General features: G+C 36.4%; 1 protein-coding gene across 1 annotated transcript in view; it reads left to right on the forward strand.

Annotated features, from left to right (window-relative positions):
• The window catches only part of LOC148956081 (uncharacterized), a 146,217-nt gene extending 127,386 nt beyond the window's left edge, over nucleotides 1-18,831 (forward strand). Inside the window, exons 6-8 of the mRNA XM_089089120.1 lie at nucleotides 6,996-7,114; nucleotides 12,866-12,986; nucleotides 16,812-18,831. Of these exons, the coding sequence (XP_088945246.1) occupies nucleotides 6,996-7,114; nucleotides 12,866-12,916 (170 nt within the window). The 3' untranslated portion in view covers nucleotides 12,917-12,986; nucleotides 16,812-18,831. The remainder of the gene's footprint in view (nucleotides 1-6,995; nucleotides 7,115-12,865; nucleotides 12,987-16,811) is intronic.
• The last annotated feature ends 4,466 nt before the right edge of the window (nucleotides 18,832-23,297 follow it).

Genomic DNA, 23,297 nt, shown 5'->3' on the forward strand with positions numbered 1-23,297 from the left:
TACTGCTGCTACTACCATTACCACTACTATTAAAGCTATGGATACTATTACTAATTCTACTGTTGCTACTATTACAACTGGTATAACTACTAATACTACTAAAGCTGTGGGTGTTAAGGGAATGTTGAAAAAGTGTTTACCTAAATCAGAACATACTCTGCGCATACAGGTTGTCAAGAGAACGCATCAGCAATGCCTCAGGGATGGTCTATGGCGTTAAGTTGAAACTTTCAGTGTTTGTTGAGGTGGGTGTTTAAAAAAAAAACTAAAGGTGCTATGTGCATACTGCTACTACTTCTACTACTACTACACCTATTTTTTCTACTGAGGGTAAAGGTATTAACTGAAGTTTTCAAAAAATGTTTAGGTTTATGTTGAACTAAGTCAAAACGAACTATGAGTATGTAGATTGTCAGAAGGGTGTAACGGCAGTATCTCAAAAACGGCTTACACTACTAGTTGGAAATTTAAGGGTATGTTGTGGCAGATTTTGAACTAACCAGGACAAACTTTCAGTGCGTTTTGAGAGGGGCGTTGAACTAACCAGAAGGCACTGCGTTCGTATTGCTACTGCTACTACTGCTTTATATTTTAGGAACATCTTAGAGTATTAAGTTGAAACTATCAGTACATGTTAAGGAGATGTTGAACAGACCAAAATGACTATATCTAAACTAACCCTACTACTTTTACTACTAATACTAATGCTACTAATAAGGTTAAGGGTATTAAGAAGAAATTTTACGAAAAATATCGGGGACATTTAAAATTAAATTGAAACCTGCTGTATATATGCATGCTGTGAAATGGCCGAATCAGAAGTATATCATGAACGGCTTAGAGTATTATGTTGAAACTTTTAGAGCATCTTAAGGGGTATTCTGAGCTAATAAAAATGCGTTATGTGTATACTACTACTACTACTAACACTAGTACTACTAGTATTGCGGTTATTACTAACACTACTGAGGATAATGGCGTTAATGTGGAACTTTCAGTAACCGTTTTGTGGGATGTTGGGCTAAATCCAACCACATTATGTGCATGCAGGTTAAGAATAGGATGCGCCAGAAATATCTCAGAAATAGTTTAAACTATTAAGTTGAAAACTACCAGGGTATGAGGAGGGGATGTTGCCCTAAATCAAAAAGGTACAATGTGAATACTATTACTGTTTACTACTAATATTACTATTGCTGTCAAAACAAACACGCTATCAAAACAAAAACTAACATAAATTAATTTAAAAACTTTAAAAAAATGTGTTTTCATAGAAAAGTAGAGCTATATTAAACCGAAAATAAGCAGCAATAGATTCAAATAATTTTCCAAGCGTAAAACAATGATGGAAAAAAAATTCACTTTTTGTATTAATACTTGTATGTTTTTTTGCTATGATTGTTTATTTAATTTCTGTTCGTTGTGGGTTTCATTTATTCTTTAATAGTAATTTCTGGTCGTTTTGAGTTTGAATTTTAACAGGTATTTGTATCTGCTGATGTTAAATTTAAAATGGCCTTTACTTTTCTTAAAAAAGTTTTTTTTAATTAATTTTTGTTCGGTTTTGATTGCAAAAAGTTTCAAGTTTTTAAAAATACACTATTTCAAAATCAAACTTTTTTTCAAAATCAAATGTTCATCAATACATCAAAACTAGTATCAAAGTAACAATATCAAATTAAAAAATGAGTTTGTGTCCACCTCGGAGTTGTTATTGTCTGATGTTTGAACTAGTTTCGACAAAATAGATATTTCAACATTTTTATCGGATGGGTTTGGGGAAAAAAGGACGGGGGGGGGGCAATTGCCCTTCGATCTCTTTTGACTCTTTAAAAGTGAACTAGAACTTTCCATTTTCAATCAAATGAGCCCTCTCTGAAAATTATACGAGCATCTCTTCTATAAGAACCATGTATGCACCCAGGGCATAACTTACAACACCTATCCCCGGGCCCTGGGGGCTTTTGTCGACCCCAGATTTTAATATCTGATGTTTGAAACTATTATTAACAAAATGGCCGCCTCAAAATTGTTATCGGATGGGTTTGGGGAAGAAAAAGGCGTGAGGAGGGAGGGGCTAGTTGCCCTCCGACCTCTTTTGTCTCTGAGAAAGTGAACTAGAACTTTTAATTTCAAATCAAGTGAGTCCTCTCTGAAGTTTATATGAGCATCCCTTTCATAAGAACTATATACGACCCCAGGACATAACTTACAACGCCTGCCCCCCGAACCCTTGGTTTGTGTTTACGCCGGAGTTTTTGTTATCTGACCTTTGAACTATTTTAAAAAAAGGGCTATCTCAAAATTTGTATCGGATGTGTTTGCAGAAAGGCGTGGGGCTGGGGCTAGTTGCACTCCAATATCTTTTGGCTCTTGAAAATTGAACTAGAACTTTCTAATTCTGTTCAAATGAGCCTTTTCTGTAGTTTATTCGACCATCCCTTCCATAAAAACCATATATGCCAACAGGGCATAATTTGCAGCGCCTGTCCTCGGGCCCTGGAGGGTTGTGTCAACAATCGAGTTTTTGTTATCTGACCCTTGAACTATTTTTAACAAAATGGCTATCTCAAAATTTTTATCGGATGCATTTGGGAGAAAAGAGGCGTGGGGGGGGGGTAGTTGCCCTCTGATCTCTTTGGCTCTTCAAAACTGAACTATAACTTTCAATTTCCAATCAAATGAACCCTCTCTGAAGTTTATACGAGCATCCTTCCATAATAGCTATATATGCCCGCCGGGCATAACTTACAACGCCTACCCCGGGCCCTGAAGGAACGTGTGAACCCTGGAGTTTTCGTTATATGTTCTGTGAACCAATTTGAAGAAATCGCTTTCTCAAATTTCTTATCGGATGGATTTGAAGAAAATAGGGCGTGAAGGGGGGGGGCTAGTTGCCCTCCCATCTCTTTTAACTCTTGAAAAGTGAAAGAGTACTTTCAATTTACAATCAAATGAGGCCTCTCCGAAGTTTATACGAGCATCCCTTCCATAAGAACCATATATTCCCCCAGAACATTAATTACACCGCCTATCTTCCGGGTCCTGGGAGAGTTCGTCGACACTGGAGTTTTTGTTATCTGACCATTGAACTAATTTTAACGAAATGGCTATATCAAATTTTTTATTGGATACGTTTGAGGAAAAAAGGGTGTGTGTGGGGGGGGGCTATTTGCCCTTGGATATCTTTTGACTCTTAAAAAGTGAACTAGAACTTTCAATTTCCATTCAGATGAGCCCCCTCTGAAGTTTATATGAGCATCCCTTTCATAAGAACCATATATGCCCCCAAGACAACAGTTACAACGCCTACCCCCTGGGCCCTGGGGGGTTGTGTCGACACCTGAGTTTTTGTTATCTAATTTAAAAAAAAAATTTAATCTCAAAATTTGTAGCGGATACTTTTCGGAAAAAAGGCGTGGGGGTCTAGTTGCCCTTCAGTCTCTTGACTCTTAAAAAGTGAACTAGAACTTTCCATTTCCAATCAAATGAGCCCTCTATGAAGTTTATACGAGCATCTCTTCCCTATTAACCATACATGCCTTCAGGGTATAACTTAGAACGCCTTCCCCCAGGCCCTTGGGGGTTGTATTGACACCAGAAATTTTCTTGTCCGGCCTTTGAACTATTTTTAACAAAATATCTATCTCAAAATTTTCATCAGATGGGTTTAGAAAAAGAAGGCGGGGGGGGGCTGGTTGCCCTTGGATCTCTTTTGACTCTTAAAAAGTGAACTCGAACTTTTAATTTCAATCAACTGAGCTCTCTCTGAAGATTATACGAGTATCTCTTTCAAAAGAACCATATATTCCCCAGGGCATAACTTACAGCCCCTGCCCCTGGGCCCTGGGGTGTTGTTTCGGCACCTGAGTTTTTGTTATGTGACATTTGAACAATTTTTAACAAAATGGCTATCACAAAACTTTTATTAGATACATTTTGGGGAAACGGGGCGTGGGGGGGGACAGGGGCTAGTTGCCCTCCAATTTCTATAGAATCTCAAAAACTGAACTAGAAATTACAATTTACAATCAAGCGAGCCCTCTCTCAAGTTTTTACGACCATTCCTTCAATAAGAGTTATATAGTCCCCAGTGCATTGCTTACAACGCCTGCCGTTAGACCCTGGGGGGTTGTGTTGATCCCAGAGTGTTCGTTGTATTGTTTTTGAACTATTTTTAAAAAAAGATTGGCATATCAAAGTTCTTATCGGATGGGTTTGAGGAAAAAAGGGTGTGGAGAGGGGGGGCTAGGTGCCCTCTAATCTCTTTTGACTGTTAAAAAGTGAACTGTAACTTTGAATTTCCAATTAAATTAGACCTCTTTGAAGTTTATACGAGCATCCCTTCCATAAGAACCAAATATTCCCCCAGGGCATAACTTACAACGCTTTCCCCTGGACCCTGGGGGGTTGTGCCGACACCGGAGTTTTTGTTATATGATCTTTAAACTATTTTAAACAGAATGACTATCTCAAAATTTTTATTGGATGCATTTGGGGAAAAGTTGCCCTCCAATCTCTTTTGACTCTCAAAAACTGAAATAGAACTTACAATTTACAATCAAATGAGCCCTTTCTGAAGTTTTTACGAGCGTCCGTTTCATAAGAGTCATATATTCCCTCAGGGAATAACTTACAACGCCTGCTCTTGGGCCCTGGGGGGCTGTGTCGACCCTGGAGTTTTCGTTATATGGTCTTTGAACTATTAAAAAAAAATGGCTATCTCAAAGTTCTTATTGGATGGATTTGAGGAACAAAGGGTGTGGAGGGGGGGGGCTAGGTGCCATCTGATCTCTTTTGATTCTTAAAAAGTGAACTAGAACTTTGAATTTCCAATCAAATGAGCCCTCTTCAAAGTTTATGCGAGCATCCCTTCCGTAAGAACCTTGTATTCCCCCAGAGCATAGCTTAAAACACCTGCCCCCGGGCACTGAGGGGTTGTGTCGACACCGAAGTTTTTCTATATGATCTTTGAACTATTTTTAACAAAATGGGCATCTCAAAATTTTTATCGGATGCATTTGGGAAAAAGGCCTTGGGGGGGGGGGGAGCTGGTTACCCTCCAATATCTTTTGACTCTAAAAAAGTGAACTAGAGCTTTCAATTTCCAATCTAATGAGTCCTCTCTGTAGTTTATACGATTATTCCTTCCATAAGAACCATATATACCCCCAGGGAATAACTTACAACGCCTGCCTCCAGGCCCTTGGGGGTTGTGTCGACACCTAAGTTTTTGTTATGTGATCGTTGGACTATTTTTAACAAAATGGCTACCTCAAAATTTTCATCAGATGGGTTTGGAAAAAGAAGGCGGGGGGGGGGGAGGGGCTGGTTGCCCTTGGATATCTTTTGACTCTTAAAAAGTGAACTAGAACTTTCAATTTCTAATCAAATGAGCCCTCTATAAAGATTATACGAGCATCTCTTTCAAAAGAATCATATATTCCCCCGGGCATAACTTACAGCGCCTACCCCTTGGTCCTGGAGTGTTGTGTCGCCACCTGAGTTTTTGTTATATGTGAAATTTGAACAATTTTTAACAAAATGGTTATCTCAAAACTTTTATTAGATACATTTGGGGGAAAAGAGGCGTGGGGGGCTAGTTGCCCTCCAATCTCTATTGACTCTCAAAAACTGAACTAGAACTTACAATTTACACTCCCCCCCCCCAAAATAGAAAGTTCATCCCGCGAAAAAATTCCTCATGGAGATCTTCTCCTGGTGGTACTTCGCCATGAAGAATTTCTTCCGTTGAAAATCCCCCTCTACTAAAAAATCCTCAGAAAATTCCAACCCCACTGAAAATTTCCCCTAGACAGTTCTCCCAAAAATCTCCACATGTAAAATTAAGTTGCCAAAGAGAAAGTAAGACAAATAAAACGAATTTCGTATAGGAATTCCAAAAAATTCTCCCGTGTAAAATTTCTCCTTGAAAGCTCACCCCCAGAACCTTCCCTCACCACGGACAATTCTATCAGCGGAAATCTCTGAAGCCCTTCAGCCCTCTCTGAAGGTTTTACGAGCATCCCTTCCATAAGAACCATATATTCCCTCAGGGCATAACTTACAACGCCTGCCCTTGCGCCCTGGGAGGCTGTGTCGACCCCGGAGTTTTTGTTATATGGTCTTTGAAATATTTTTTTGAAAATGGCTATCTCAAAGTTCTTATCGGATGAATTTGAGGAAAAAAGGGCGTGGATGGGGGGAGGGGGCTAGGTGCCCTCTGATCTCTTTTGATTGTTAAAAAGTGAACTAGAACTTTCAATTTCCAATTAAATGAGACTTCTTTGAAGTTTATACGAGCATCCCTTCCATAAAAACCATATATTCCCCCAGGGCATAACTTACAACACTTTCCCCTGGACCCAGGGGGGGGGGGGGTTGTGCCGACACCGGAGTTTTTGTTATATGATCTTTAAAGTATTTTAAACAAAATGACTATCTCAAAATTTTTATTGGATGCATTTGGGAAAAAGTTGCCTTCCAGTCTCTTTTGACTCTCAAAAACTGAAATAGAACTTACAATCTACAATCAAATGAGCCCTTTCTGAAGTTCTTACGAGCATCCGTTTCATAAGAGTCAAATATTCCCTCAGGGAATAACTTACAACGCCTGCTCTTGGGCCCTGGGGGGCTGTGTCGACCCTGGAGTTTTCGTTATATGGTCTTTGAACTATTTTGAAAAAATGGCTATCTCAAAGCTCTTATCGGATGGGTTTGAGGAAAAAAAGGGTGGGGGGGGGGGGGGGCTAGGTGCCCTCTGATCTCTTTTGACTGTTAAAAAGTGAACTAGAACTTTCAATTTCCAATCAAATGAGCCCTCTTTGAAGTTTATGCGAGCAGTGAGTTTTTCAGTTTTCAGTTTTGAGTTTTCAGTGAAGTTTCAGAAATAGTTAGTATTCAATTTTGAAGTAATTGAATAATTATTTTAATTAATAAAAATTAATATTAAATATTTTGATTTAAATACTTGTAATACTTCTTTTTTTATTCAGAAGTTCAGCATCTGTTCTCCGCAGAAGCAAGTGATCGGGGATTTAGTGATTATATGTCTTGGAGTGACATCTGTAATCCGGAAAAAGGATATATTAAAGAAGACTGTGTTATCCTAGAGGTGAGGCCATTTTTGTTTACTTTAAAGCTTAACTTCAATATTGAACAATTATGCTAAGTATGTTTCTGCAAGACTTGATCCTAAATCAAGTCTTTGGCTGGAATTGAATTTTGCTGCCACCTGATAAGAAATGGATATTATAATTTTGTCAATACGGGCATATTGAAGATGGCTCTGTTATCCAAGAGGCAAGCCCATTTACTGTTCTAAAACTTCACTCAGTAGTAAATTAGTTTACCGAATAGAAAACTCTTAAGATTTTACCCTAAAAAATAGGAAATAAGATAAAGTATTCATTTAAAGAAATGAATATCATCAGCTCCGAAAGGCCAAATTCATATTTTGGGATCTAAAACCAAAAGCAGGAGAGACATTAAAAGAAGTTATAAAACAACAATAAGCTACACTTAAGGGCGTTCGATACCATAAGTGTCATTTTGAGAGTGTCAGTTTCGGCTGACAGGTTTAAAGACAAAGGGTCCACTACCGAAATTGATGGCTCCAGAGGAAGCTTCCGAAAAATTTTTGATAAAAATTGATTGGGGATCTTTAATTTGTCCGTAGTTCGAAAAGCTAAGGAGAGGCTAGTCTAAAGCAAATAAAACTTATAATCTCTTACTAATTGTTAAGCAAAATACTGTCTATGTAATGTATATACGCCATAAATAAAATGCATCCTCTGTTGGGGAAGATTACAATCAAGGCGATTAGTATGACAGGGAACTGCCAAACTTGTCAAATTGTTCAATGAAACTTCTTTTGAGCTTTTTTGTAATGTTCACCAAACAAGTATGCTAGAATATTTTTAGGGTCTGCCTTTTTTGAAAATTAATAAAAAGCTCTGCTCTGTTAAAAAATAAAATAAAAAAAAAATTTTACGCTTGCTAATAATGCTTATAAACCAAACTGCTTGGAGGGGAAGCAACTAGTCCCCCACCCCTGTCCCTTTTTTTCCCAAAGACATGCATGAAATCGAGATAGCCATATAATTGAAAGGTCCAATAAAAATACTGCTGGGGGTGACAACCCCCCCCCCCCATAGTCCTTAGGGAAAGGACTGTAAGTTTTGCAATTTGTCAATTGTTTCTGTAAACAATTATAGAAACAATAATATATAAACCTTTTAATAATAGAATTGTTTTTAATAAAACAATAATTGGTTATAGAAACCAATAATAATATTTATTGTTGGGAAACATAAGATGATTTTTTACGGGAGAGTTTTTTCGAGAAGGGGATTTCCTGGGGGAGAAATTGCTGTGGGGAGTAATTTTTGTGAAAAGAACTTCCTTGAATTCATCGACATAATTCTTTTTATTTGTCTTTTCTCCTCTTTGGATACGAAATTTTACGAGGGAATTGTCCGGGGGAAATGTTCAGCGGGGTTCAAATTGTTTGGTAAGATTTTTTGGTGAAAAATGTGGGTAATGTCCACAAGGCTGCTGCAAGTTGACACCTGTTCTTATTTCGCCGAAATGTTTCTGGTGTTTATGCTACTGCTTTATTTAATTAAAAAATTGGTTTCATATAAGTGATCTATTATTAAGAAGGGATGGTTAGTCTTTTTATAGGGGAGGGAGTGATATCCCAAAAGTAGTACGTTTCAATGGCCTAATATCTCAAGCCTCATTAAGCCTAAGACTTGTTTTCTAATCCTTCAAAAGTATGAAGAGAAAACTATGTATTGAGCTTCCAACTGCAGAGGGAGTAGTACCACATGGTGGCAGATTATTTTGTGAAAAGTCAAGTAGTTCGTACAAGACAAATTGTTAATGCGGACATTTATCTTAATGCTAACTTCAACTCAGTTAATTCAAATAATTTTTCATGAAATTATGCTTAGTTATATATAATTATGCATCAGGTACCATAAAGGTGAGTCATTGTCTAGACTGGAGGGACGGGTGCCAGTGTCTGAAAGAGCAAATTTAAATGCTCATATCTTCTAATTCTCCATGAGCCTTCAGACAAATGTGGGAAAAGGTCTAGGAGGGGGGGGGGTATAAGCAAATGTATCATCTCCCTTCGTTTAGCCTAAGCCTGGGTAAGGTTTACGCAAAATGTTTCTTATATTTATTTTACAAATTCATTTGACTAAACTGATTTGCTTCGTATTTCTAAAAAATCATTCGAAGTGATGCGTAAGTATACATCACCTGTGAGGAGGAGTGGCGCGAGGCAGGAGTCTCAATGAGTACATTTTAATTCCCAAATGTTCGTCTCTCAAGTCTTCTTTATGTCTAGGCATGGCAGACTTGTATGTGTTGATTCTATGTGTTGTTTATCTTCCAACCGGAGACAGTGTGAGCCTCTTCTTGATGTAATAGCTTAGCCATGGTTTCGATACGATCACCCTGGGTAAAATACGAATTTTCCCTTGAAGTTGTGACATATTTAAATTGTTTTTGTAGCCAGAAATGTCAATGTGCTAGTTTAAAAAAAATAAATATGTAACCTATTTCGAAGCCCGTGCCGGTAAGGCTAAGTGGCAGGCATGTATAAATTTATTCTTTTTGTTACTTATCTTCTTACTGCAGATATTGTGAGCATCTTCTTAATGTCATGGTGTCAACATAGGTTCGATACAACCACCACGACAAAAATATAAGTTCTTCCTTAAAATTGTGACCTTTTTAGATCGTGTTTATCGCCGGAAATGTCAATATGCCAGATAAGAAAAAAAACTATGTAGCAAATTTTAAGGTCAGGTTCTGGTCCTTGGCATGTGGCATGCTTGTATATATTGATTCTCTTTGTAAGTAGTAACCCCCAAATGAGTGACCTTTGTTAGCTACTCTTTCCTCGGAAAAACGGAGGGTTCCCCAAAAATACATAAAACGTTGAAGGGTCCAAATGCATTGTAATCAACAGTTGCGTCGTTTATGACATCTTTGTAGGTTTGTACTGGGTTTTACGCCATATTTTGTTTGGGTCGAAGATTGTGATGGTTTTGTTCTTCTAACATAATATTTTTTTCTTCACTTTTATTTTTGGCTCGTTCTGCTGCATGTTTTCTCACTATAGCTTGTAATTCTTGCTGCTGCTAGTCTCTAACCACTTATTTCTTTATTCTTCACTTTTAAGTATAATTCGTTCTATTATTCGTTCTCGTATGTCTTGTTAAAATTGTAACCGTATATCTTTTTATTCTTCACTTTAGTTTTTGACTCGTTTTAATTCTTGCTGCCGGTTCTCTTCGAACCAAATGTTTCTTTGGTCTTCACTTTTGTTCTTGACTCGTTGTAATTGTCCCTGACGCAAGCATTATGACTCTACATTTCTTTTTTGTTATTTTCATTTAACATTGCCTTAGACATTTTTTGAATACCCTTTACCTTAGCTGTTTGGATTGGTCTGGTCAGATTTAATGGTCTAGGTTGTTCATTTGTTTTCTAGGCATTATGAAACTGCTTTAAATGTCTTTTGTAAATAGACTAATTCCACTTGTTATTTGTACTCAGCTATGGTCCTTTTGTAATGTTGCATGTGTCATATATATATAAATGATGCGATTACTCCTTAGAAGGAGGAAGGGTGTAAATGATGTAATTTACTCTCTTGAAATATACTAATAAGAATGACGTCAATGACTTGATTTATCTTGTCGATCATATGTTTCTTGCGTAATTTTTCTTTCATCATAAACACTAATTACGATACAACTGCTACCGAGGCAAACATGACGTATGTATGCTCATAACATGACATTACCCTCGGCCTTTTTTTAGCAAAATTAAGGCTCTTAACAAATTTTCTGAAACTTCTGACCTATACAGATCATTTTTAGGCCAGAAAATCCCAATTTTTCTGAAAAAATGTCGAAACATTTTCGAGAAAAAATACATACATAAATAAATATATACTTTTTTAACTTCAACAAATTTAAACTTTTTTGGTTGTGGTTAATCCACAAACTATTTAAGCAAACTATAGGGAAATTTGCTGGGATTATGCCTAATCTTAAAAACCTTGTAAATTAGATATTTACAAGTCACTATAGAGCTTGTGAAATACGCAGGATTAATTGGAGCGCTAGCAATTTTTTACAAGAGTTTGAAATTGTATGACCGGAAATAGAAAGAAAAATTCAGTGGAACTAATTAAAAGATTGAGTCTGATGTGCATTGAGCTAATTTTTGTTAGTTGCTTTTTGAACTTATGTCTGATATGTCCAATAGAAAACAAGGTCAAATTGTCGATTCCCAGGGTCATATAAGATAATCTGTAAATTAAATGGACTGTCTGTAGATGCCGCCATCAATTCTTGTAGCGATCAAACTTACGTAAAAAGTCATTTAGTTAACAATAAAGAAGTTAACAATTCAGACACAGTCACGGTACTATGCTTTTATGGAGATAAACCTCTATACCCGTCAAATCGAGTTAGAATAGAAATCGCTAAGGAAGACGGCACATTTCTGAGAAAAACAATAAAGGTAGTCTGAGTACCTGCTCTTGCAGAAAATGTTTTCATAGGAGGGGAGTTTGGACATATCAAAAATCTCCAATCCCTAGAAGCAACTACTATAAAATCGGGGGATGTGGAATTGGCCAGGCAAACTTGTATAGAAAATGAGATGTGTAAAATTTATTTTTCGGGAAAGTTTTTGGAATATAACAAACTACAAACTTATTTTTGCACGGTGGATATTTCGGGCGTATTGGACAATGTCGTCCATTCGCAAAGAATTCATTGCCTAATTTGAGCAGTCATTGATTCTGTTATAAAGGTTCTCCAATATTGATATTGTAATTTGTTTGTTCGGTTGAAATGGATATCAGATATATTTTAGCCAATGACAGTATAGAAGGGAGTCAGGCAAGGTGGTGTGCTATCTCCATATATATTTTTAAGTGTGTTTGCTGATTGTCTGTGAATGTTGTCTCCTACTTCTTTTAAAAACAAATGCTGGTGTTAGTCATGTTGCTAATGCTGATGACGTACTATTAGTTAGACATACTAGATCGAGCCTCGCTAATAATATGCACGGTCTGACTGATTCTCCGGGCAAAATGGGACTTTCTGTAAATGCTTGTAAATACCAGTTTCTTTGTTTTAATATTTCTAACCCTGCTTCACCTTTACATGTGGGTACAATACTACTCGAGTGTGGATCAAAGATCAAATGGGTTTATATCATTTTTTCCCTTACTATTTCGGCTTTCATATCCTGGTTCTAGTGCTCTACGGTCTATCCTTGTCTCGCATGGTAAAATCTTGCCAAATAGAAGAAAGTAGAGTTTTCGAGGTTTGTGTAAGTTTTTGCTCTCCAACAATTCTGTTTTTTTTCTGGTTTCCTGCTTTAATGCAGAATAAAGACTTTCTTCAGTTAAGAAGATGATATTTTAAATACTTTTAATTTTCATCATATCTACCATGATGGTATTTTACCACTATCTACCAAGATGTATGGTATTATATCTAACAAGATGGTATGTATCTACCAAGATGGTATATACGTACCAACCAAACTTGTTCTGTACTTGCCCACCTACTAGTACTGCTAGACGAAATCGCTAAGGATCTGAGGGCTGATTCCCCAAAAAGAATGACTGCCAGTCATCTTCTTGGTTAGTTAATCACTGATCTAGTAAAGGGGGCATAGTGTGGATATAGTTGACACTGTCATTTTTTTTTATGTTGTGCTATGTTTATGTTAGTTATGTTGTACTCAGTTTGTAAATCAGAAGGAGGGACTAGTTGCTCCTAGTAGAAGATAAGTCGTTAATGAGAAGAAAAAAAATTTACAGGTCCATTTGGTAGCCGAAGCCCCTAATGGTGTCAGTTTGGATTCGAAGTAGCCCCTAAGGTGTCATCTGTTATATGAGTTGTCTTCTGAAAACTCTCTTTTTTACAAATCAACTAAAAAAGGTAAGGAAGGACAAGAACAAGATTCTTATTAAGACTTTTTTTCGTTATGGTGGATTTGTTTTGAGCAGTTCTAAGTTCCCGTATTTTAAGATGGTTATGTGTTTCCAAATATATGTTTCTAGTGTTTTTTCCTTATGGTCGTCAATCGTTTCAATCGTTTTTATATATTTTTTCTTCAAATTTTCTTTCAATCGTTTTTATATATTTTTTCTTCAAATTTTCTTTCAATTGTTTTTATATATTTTTTCGAGTTCAAAATCAAGGTTAGCAATAATACGTGGATACCAATAAGCTAAATTACACCTTTTCAACATAACGTACATAGTTGTCCTTGCTTTTACTCTCAAACGCTTTCTATAGAAAACCTTATATGCCCCCAAGGCATAACTTACAACCCTTGTCCCGAGGGCTCTGAGGGGGTTATCATCCTCAAAGACCTAATGTCCAGAACTTTTAATTACGTTGAACAAAATGGATATCTAAAAATTTTGACTGCATGGATTTGGGAAAAGTGTGGGCGTGAGAGGGTGGTTAGTTGTCCTCCAATTACTATCAAGTATTAAAAATGGCACTATCCCTTTCAATTTCCAATCGAGTGGGCTCTTTTGAAGTTTTTACGACAATGCTTTCAATAAAAACCTTATAAGCCCCCAGGGAATAACTTACAACCCTTGCCCTGAGGGCTCTAGGGGGAGTGTCATCCTCAAAGACATAATTTCTGGACCTTTCAACCCTGCTTAATAAAATGTTTATCTTAGAATTTTTATTGGATATATTTGGGGAAATGGTGAGATTGAGAGGGGGGTCAGTTGCCCTCCAATCACTCAACTATTAAACAGGCCACTAGCCCTTTGAATTTCCAATCGAATGAGCCCTTTTTGAAGTTTCTACGAAAACACTTTCTATAAAAACCTGATATTGCCCCAGGGCATAACTTACAGCCCTTGCCCTGAAGGGTTTGAGGGTTTGTCGTCCTCAAAGACTTAATTTCTAGAATTTTCAACTACGTTGAACAAAATACCTGTGTCAAAATTTTGATTGGATGTGTTTGGGGAAATGGTGGACGTGAGAGGGGGGTTAGCTGTTCTCCAATCAAGTTCGACTATTAAAAGGACACTAGCCCTTTCAATTTCCAATCGAATGAGCTTTTGTTTAAGTTCCTACGACAACGCTTTTCTGTAAAAACCTTATCTGCCCCCAGGGCATAACTTACAACCCTTGCCCTGAGGGCTCTGAGGTGGTTATCATCCTCAAAAACCTAATTTACAAAACTTTCAAATACGCTGAACAAAATGGATATTTCAAAATTTTGATTGCATGTGTTTGGGGGAATGGTGGGCGTGAGAGGGAGGGTAGTTGCCCTTCAATTACTTTCAACTATTAAAAGGGCACTAGCCCTCTTAATTTCCAATCGAATGAGCCCTTTTTCAAGTTTAACACTTTATATGCCCCAGGGCATAACTTACAACCCTTGCCCTGAAGACTGTGGGGGGAGTTTCCTGCTCAAAGATATCATTTCCGGACCTTTCAACTGCGTTGAACAAAATGGTTATCTCAAAATTTTGACTGGATGTGTTTGGGGAAATAGTGGGTGTGGAAGGGGTGTTGGTTGCCTCCCAATCACTTTTGACTATAAAAAAGAGCACTAGCCATTTCGATTTCCCATCGAATGAGCGCTTTTTGAAGTTTCTACGCCGACGCTTTCTATAAAAACCTTATATGCCCCCAGGACATAACTTACAACCCTTCCCAGGGGGCTCTGGGGTGGGTTATCATCCACAAAAACATTCAGAACTTTCAACTACGTTGAACAAACTGGCTCTCTCAAAATTTTGATTGGATGTGTTTAGGGAAAAACACCCCAAACACATCCATGTTTGTGGCTTTATCCCTTTGAATTTCCAATCGAATAAGCCTTTTTTTCAAGTTTCTACGTCAAAGCTTTCTAGGAAAAACCTTATATGCCCCCAGGGCATAACTTACAACCCATGCCCTGAGGGTTGTGGGGGAGTATTCTCCTAAAAACCATAATTTCTATCCAGAAATAAACTACGCTGAATAAATTGGCTCTCTCAAAATTTTGATTGGGTGGGTTTGGGGAAATGGTGGGCGTGAAGGGGTGTTAGTTGCATTCCAATCAATTTTGAATATTAAAAAGGGTTCAAGCCACTCAAATTTCCGATTAAATGAGCCCTTTTCGAAGTTTCTAGACAACTTCTTCGATACGCAGTGCCCAGCTCTAAAAGGAAAAAAATAATAAATAATACATAGTGCCCACATCGTTCTTATATGCCCTCAGGGCATAACTTAAAACCCTTGCCCCGAGAGTTGTGGGGGAGTGTCTTCCTCAACAACATATTTACTATCGAGAAATCAACTACACTGAACAAAATGGCTATCTCAAAATTTTGAATGGATGTGTTTGGGGGAATGATTGGCGTGGGAGGGGGGCTAGTTGCCTTCCAATCACTTTCGACTATTAAAAAAGGCACTAGCAACTCCAATTTCCAATCGAATGAGCCCTTTTCGAAGTTTTTACGACAACTCCTTCGATACGGAGTGCACTGACAAAAAAAAACAAAACATTGCGTCATCATCGTTCTTTACTTAGGCAGCGCTATTGCTCTGCCTATGATTATAGCCAACAATATTTTCATTATTCGGATCTGTGTGTTCTATTAGATAGCGCTGAATCAAATCACGGGCCTCTTCAGTTGTGAACCTACGGAAGACATAAAATATTCCAATTCTAGACATAATATACGCTATTCATGGTTGGAGCATAGCTCTCCAAACACAGTTCGGATAACATAAAACTAAAATTGTTTATGCAACCGGTTGTCAAATTCCTTTGGAATCTATGGCAACAGTTTGGTCAAATGAGCGCAAACGAATCCATGCAAGGCATACTGTATACATGGGTACAGCTAGAGTTTAAGTTTGGAGGAGTGATTTAAAGAATGTGTCGACAAAATTCGCCAGTATACTGACAAATGCAGACACACAAGCTAAATTTCCCTGGTAAATAGGTCAATTTTCTAAGGTGATGACACGCGGCAGCGACACCTTGGAACTCCCTCCCCCTTACAACATCCCCTCTACCCCTTAGCTGCGACCCTGACTGGGCATCTTGGTTTTAACCTTTAACCTTGGACCTTTTACCCACGCAAGTGTACATTCATTAAACAGAAATGTATGGTTTATTGTATTCTTTTTAGTTGTTTTGGTAGATGATGTACGTTCTTGAAGTCACCATACTTTAGAACATTACTGCACCGGGTGTGTATTGACGACAAATATATTTTGACTTCATTTGACTCACGTTACCTCTGCTCCTATCTCAACCATGGTCAGACTTAGCTGGTGGCTCCACCCCCAAGGACTAAACAAGCAAAACAACCTGAGGAAATCTGATGCCCTCATCTGGACAAATTATGGATAAAAAAAAAATATCGGCCAATAACTAACAATATCTGCCCGATATCTGATAATGACACTGACCCTCATATCAGCCCGCCAATATCGGTCGGTCGATATATCGGTCAGGCCTTAATTTATTGTAAATATAATTTCAATTATATTTTTGGGCAATTCTAATTTTACATTTACAAAACTCGCAAATAAGACCTGGGTAGTAGTTTGAAAATCAAGTTGGTGCCATTAAAACTCACTAGCTAATTAATAAAATTTTCTTGACTTTTGGGTTTTGAGCGTTAACTGCGTTATACAATTTATAAAGTGTCTTATACGCAATTTAAGCAATGCATAGACTGTCTTTATTTAGAAAAAAGAAAAACCAATTAATTGAAGCTGTTCATTTTTCAGGATCCAGAATTGGCTTGAATTGGCTCGTATTATAGTGATGTCATGTTCAAACAGGGTGAATATGTGTCAAAGTAAATTCAAATGTAGCTAACTTGAACTTTTTTTCTTTGTAGTTCTATTATTTTCTTTATTTATAGGGAAATCTTGACAGAAAACTTTTCAATTTTTTTCTTTGAAATGAAAGTTCTTTTTTAGAAATGAAGTGAAATAAAATTTCATTTCCTTGGAAATGAAAGTCTTTTCTTTAACTCTGGTCTTAATTTAAGGATATTCTATGATATTTAAATCCTTATTTCATCCCATGTGTTTTTATTTAATTTTCTAAATAGTTTGCTTACAATATAGAGATTGATTGTACATTCAGCAAAACAGGCTGTTCCAAAACAGGTTGTGAGTACAAAAATTAACATTCGCCAAAATCACCAAAAAGCAAAATCAGGAAATAAAATGATTGACTACTTTGTGAAAACAGCTAATTCACCAGGTTTTTGGTATATAAGGACTGAATTTTCATTCATAGATAGAATGTTCAGCCAAATTGGTTATTGATAGAAAAACCTCAAAATGAAACTTTCCGACCCCTTTCTTTGAAATAAAACTCTGGCCTTAATTTAAGGATATTCCCCGATATATAAAACATTTTTTTTCATGCCGCGATTTGTATTTAATGTTCTAGATTATTTACTCAAAATATAGATGTAGATTTTACATTCACCAAAACAGGCTATTCATAAAAGGGTTGCAAGTAAGAAAAAATAGCATTGCCCAAAATCACCGAAAAAGCAAAATTGAGAAATAAAACGATCGAAACAACTCTGTGAAAACAGCTACTGCATCCTGTTTGTGGTATACTTTATAAAAGGATTCACATTCACTTTCCTGCATTCTGTTTTCAACTGTTGGAAAAGTAAAGAAAAACTACAAATCGGAAAAAGTGGAATTATCGTCTCTTAAAGTTTAGCAATCGAACAAAATATCCTCTAAAATATATAACTAAAAATATGCAAGAAAATCGGGAAAAAATAATAATAAACATCATAAAACGCAAATCAAGAAACAAACTAATTTATGTATAAAAAAAATGCACCGATTGGCTTCTACCGCTGCAACCCTGATTTCTCCAAGTGTTTGCTTCGGTAAAACCTGAATTGGGTAGTGGTAGCTTAGAGGTACTACAAATAATTTTGCTCTATGTTTGTATGATATTTTTTTTTCTAATGTAAAGCGGCTCACTTGTAATAAATGCAAAATCATATATAACGTCTAATCGGCTGGAACATCGACTAAAACGAATTGGTCAAAATAGCTGTTGAATTGGGAAAATATATTTTAAGTAAATACGATTTTTCACTAATCATTTAGAATTTAATAGTGATAAAATATTTAGATATATCCCTTAGGTTATTGAGAGTAGAATGATAAGGTTGCTATAAAGATATATAAATCCCAGGGCACGGATTGCTTCCTGGGAAAGTCATTCCCTTGTTCCTATTGAAATTAAAGTCATTTTCTACTAGTATCTGAGATCTTTCTTTGTAATGTTAAGTTACCGTAGTATGCATTCATTCAACTTTGGGCTTATTATTTAAAAATTTATTTTATTTCTGTCTTCTGTCTAATTTGATTTTTTCTATATTTTTTTCATGTCCATTGTTGTTCGCTGTGCTATCCACAGTGATGAAGGGCACGCTACATACAAATGATTTATGAATAACTGGGGTTTTTGTCAACAATTGATGCATACAAGGGAATTGGTTACTTCGTGATAAAGTTATTTCCTTCTTACTATTAAAATGGTTTTCCGCCCGTACGTGACTGCTAATATCTAATGTTAGGTTAGGATGCTCTCGCCTAGTTGGGGCTTATTGCTTGAATGTGGTAATTTTTTTTCTAATATGCCTTTTTTCACGTCCACTGTTGTTTGTTTTGCCATCTACATTCTTCATTGGTGGCACCCTATCTTAAAGTGATTAACAAATGACTGTATTCGAAATTTTCAAATTAATAATAAACGATTTATCAATGACGAATCTTAAATTGTTGTTAGGCTTAAGACGCACTTATAGCTTATGTATAGTTTCTGCTGTACTGCTTAAAATGTTGTTAATGCTGTAATGCGACACATGTTGTTAATGATTTATTGTGAACTAAAACTTTGCCTGCAACGCACCTCATGCTTTATGAAGCTTTAAATGGTTATTACCAGATATGCGTAGTTTTGTTAAGAATTAAAATACATTAATTCATAAAACACTTTATAATTGAGACAATAAAATCTATGATCGAGGCAACTGAGACATATGAATTATAAAATAAAGCAAAGAAAAAGAAGATTGGTTAAAACTAGAGAAAACTTGGTCGCTGGTCAACCTGCCACCTGGTACCTATCCTGAACCTGAAGAGAAAGGGCATTTGCTGCTTTCAGAACAAAACAAAAATCTCGGGGAAAATTGAAAAATAGCACTTGATCATGTGCAGTTTTGTCTTGTTTCTTTTGCTATTAAAATAGATTTCAACGTGTTCTCATTCCAGCAACAACTAGTTTTCCTCTTCAGAATCCTTGCAGTAGGTTAACTTTATTTCGTATTTAATATTCCGCTGAAATGGTACCATGATGATATGCAATGAACTGCGGAATAGGCGCAATAATATGGCATCTCTTGCTGGCAGTGAAGGCTTTACAGGATACCTGCTCTGCATGACTAATGCCAGGTTGGGTTATGTTTGCTCTTAAAAAATCAAAATACTTAAATATATAAAACAATTTATAAAACCTATGATCGAGGCAACTGGGAAGTATAAATTATAAAATAAAGCAAAGAAAAAGAAGATTGGTTAAAACTAGAAGAAACTTGGTCACCGATCTCCTGCCACCGAACAGGTGCATTCTCAAGAGACACGACTTTTGGTGTTCTCAGAACAAAAATAAGAAAAAAGAGAAAAATTAAAAAAATAACCCTTGATCATTTGCAGTTTTGTCTTGTTTCTTTTGCTGTTAAAATAGGTCTCAACGCCTTCTTATTGCAGCAACCGCTAGTTTGTCAGCTCAGAATCCTTGCAGTAGGTTAACTTTGTTTTGTATGCATTATTTCGCTGAAACGGTGCCATGATGATTATGATATGCAGTGTACTTTGGACTAGGCGCAATAATACGGCACCTCTAGTAGGTAATGAAGGATTTTCTGGACACGTACTCAGTATGACTAATGCCATGCAAGCATAAATGTGCTAAGAACTATGAATGAAATTATTTGCATTTCACACAACACCGGCACTAATTGTGGGACATTGTAATTTTTCTTCACTACTGCTTGAACAACATCTACTGCAATAGCAACCCCTCTTGCCCCCCCCCCCCAATAAAAATACCGTAGCTATGCCCCTGTTTATGAACAAAATGAGAGTTTGGCTTGAGGAGCTTTGTCATTTCTTTAGCTAGTTATGCACAAACAAAAATTCATTGTGTTCGCCAGTGTCACAAAAGCTAAAAATAACATTTTATCCAAATTTTACCTTATTTTGGCTGACACCGCTTTTGAATTATGAATTATGCTCGACAGGACTTCTCATTTTATGCATATAAATTGTGACCAACTTTAGGAAAAGAAGTATTGTAGCCATATTCCACTTTAACTTATTAGATAGTTCAGAAAAATGGTGCGGAAAAGTGGTCGATCACCCCTAGTTAACTAAATATAGTTTTTACAATTTAACTCCGTCTGGGGGAGTGTTCAGTGAAGCTTAAGATCGCTGTCCCTCATCCTCCCCCATCGTTTCTTTTTTCAGATTTCTTTTTTAACAGTATAACATAAGCACCTTATATTATATTACTGTAAGCACATTATTATACCTTAAGACAAAAATTGTTTTTATCTTAAGGGTTATACCTTAAGGGTCTCGGGCCAAAAATTGTTTTTATATTAATGTTGTTGGTACCTTAGCACTAATGGTGCAACGCCACTAACAATGGTGCAATCACACCACTAGCATTACATTAGATATAAGGAAAAAAATATTATTTCTCGGTAGAGTACCGTAAAATCAGGCACAGGAGTTTCTGATCCCGGTGGTAGCATTTTTTCCGGTCCGGTTTTTCGTTTTACGAGCGATAGATACAATAAACTCAAACAACCGATGTCAAAACAATGGCAAAAGCGACGACAATGGCAATAATTGCTGCAATTATTGATCCGTCTTAGACTGAAAGGCCAAATGTCAGTAGTGTTGAAAGAAACAAAGTTGTAAGAATAGATAAAACCGAATTAATCTTTTCAATTTTCTTTGGATAGTAGACAACAAGTTAGTTTAGCTTTTGGCTTGGATCAATCTCACAAAATTTATTTCAAAATAAATATAAATAATCAAAATAAATTTAGTGAATAAGTTCTGATTAAAGTGTACAGAGAAATAAAGGTTGCCTAATATATCCAGGGCGTTGATTAATCTACGGGTATATCTGGTCAAGAGGTGATCCAGGATTATTCTTGATGATCAACTGACTTCCTTCATCCAGATTCCTTCTGTCTCTTTTATGAAGGCCAGGAAACGACTTGCCGAAATAATCCTTTGACGATCAAGAATCTCCTGATATATCTATAGACAAAACCAATCCCCGAAATATATCAAAACTCAAATTAGGCATTCCTTTCGTAACTTTATCTATTCTTAAGTTCCGTTTTTATGAGTACTTTCTTGTCAGCAATATCCTCCATCTTTTACATTTTATTTTAAGATGTTTTCATACCTTTTATTCTTCATGAAGGTTGCTGTCGATTTTAATAACAAATAGGAATTTTCAAAAAGGTTTCTAATGGTTAGAAAGACGGAGTTGTTTGAATAAAAGAAATCAGGACATTGGAAATAGTCGGTCATGTGACACTTTAAGCACCACAGAAGAGATTCAATAAAGTTTAGGTCATTCGATCGTTGTTTAATATAAAAAAAATATAAACTTTGTAATTTTATGGGGTTTGAATCCTCCCCCCACCATTTAAGGTGCCTTTAATAAGGTGCCCAAAAATGTCACTTTCCTTGTGGAGCCGGTACGCTCTTGATTAAATCTAATAATTCCATATAGGGCTGATAATTTTAATTTCCTAGTGAATTTTGATTGTCGATAACTTTCCATAAAAGACTAATTACTTAGAAAGTTGTTGCTATCGTCCGGGAAGTTTTGGCATTGATAGGCTACGAAATCTAAATTTCAGAGGAACTTTCCAGGAATAGTTAAATATGGAACGAAAAAGTTCCAAATCTGACAATGTAGAAGATGCGTGGAGTGATTTTGGGAAACTAGTTTGTGCAGTAATAGATTTTTTCTTTGGGAGGGAAGTTGGAAACGTAGCTCAAATATTAGTCAAATAAGCGGAAACGCTTTAAGCCTGGTAGAAAAGAAGAAGGGTTTGTACAAGAATTGATTCACTGGTGGATCAGATTAGCACAAAAGGAAAGCGAAGGAAGTCATTAAATTATGAGTTTTTAATAAGTAGACAAAATCGTTACTGAGTTGTAACAGCTTCCTAGTTATTACAAAAATCGTTTTGATTATATTAGGAAATATCCCTTTTATGTGCTTATTGGCAAAGAACGGGAGCAGGAGCCGAGAACAAAAGCCCAATATACAGTCCGGACACAGAAGCCTGCTCTCAGGACAAGAACTGCTCAAAGAACTCCTATAAAAAGCAAAAATAATGAAAAAAACTATTCGTATCATTTAAGAACCCTCACTCATACACGCAAACAACACAAGAAAAGTTTCTATTGAGTGGCAAACTTTTAACGGATAATTAAAATTCTCAAGACATTGTTATGTAAACATTGACGTTTAAAAAAAATATGGGACTGAGGGAAATGAAACCCACATCGAATTTAGAGTAAAACTTAATTTGATACAAGAAAAGAATAAAACTAGAAAAGTGAGTTTTTACCAAATAGATGTAATGGACAACGTTAGAATGTAAAAACTAAAACAAAAATTTACAAGGGGAGATATTTCCCAAATCCTTTCATACTTCAATCATTCCATAAAAGTACCAGCCTACTATATTAAATAATAAATATTGAAGGTTATAAAACATTTTTGTTTAACTCAATGCTCTGAGAATCAAGTGCCCATTTAGGAACGTTGAGGGACCAATGTTTTGGTTTTGGCTTCTTTTTTTCCTGACAATAGTTTTGACTTATCACAAAAAAATGGAGTCTAACCTCTGCCAGTTTTAGACAGAAAGTATTGACCCTCGGGCATGAGTGATTAACAGCAAATTGTGCTTTGAATTATTTTGGGTAATTCTTTTTGAGGTCAAAACAACTGGCTTTCTTGTGTCTAGGCTACATACAAGAACCCACTGTTGACAGGTGAAGCAGAATTTTTTGGCTGAAGGAAAGAAGCTATACGAAATATCTACGTCAAGTTTTGTTTTTTTCAAAGCATGTTTCTTCTTTCAGGAGGAAGGTTTCATTATAACTAGCACATAAGTAGGTGCTGCT

The sequence above is a fragment of the Artemia sp. Qi Xiang Cuo genome, chromosome 1, assembly GCF_049724085.1.
Source record: "Artemia sp. Qi Xiang Cuo chromosome 1, ASM4972408v1, whole genome shotgun sequence".
Lineage (NCBI taxonomy): Eukaryota > Metazoa > Arthropoda > Branchiopoda > Anostraca > Artemiidae > Artemia > Artemia sp. Qi Xiang Cuo.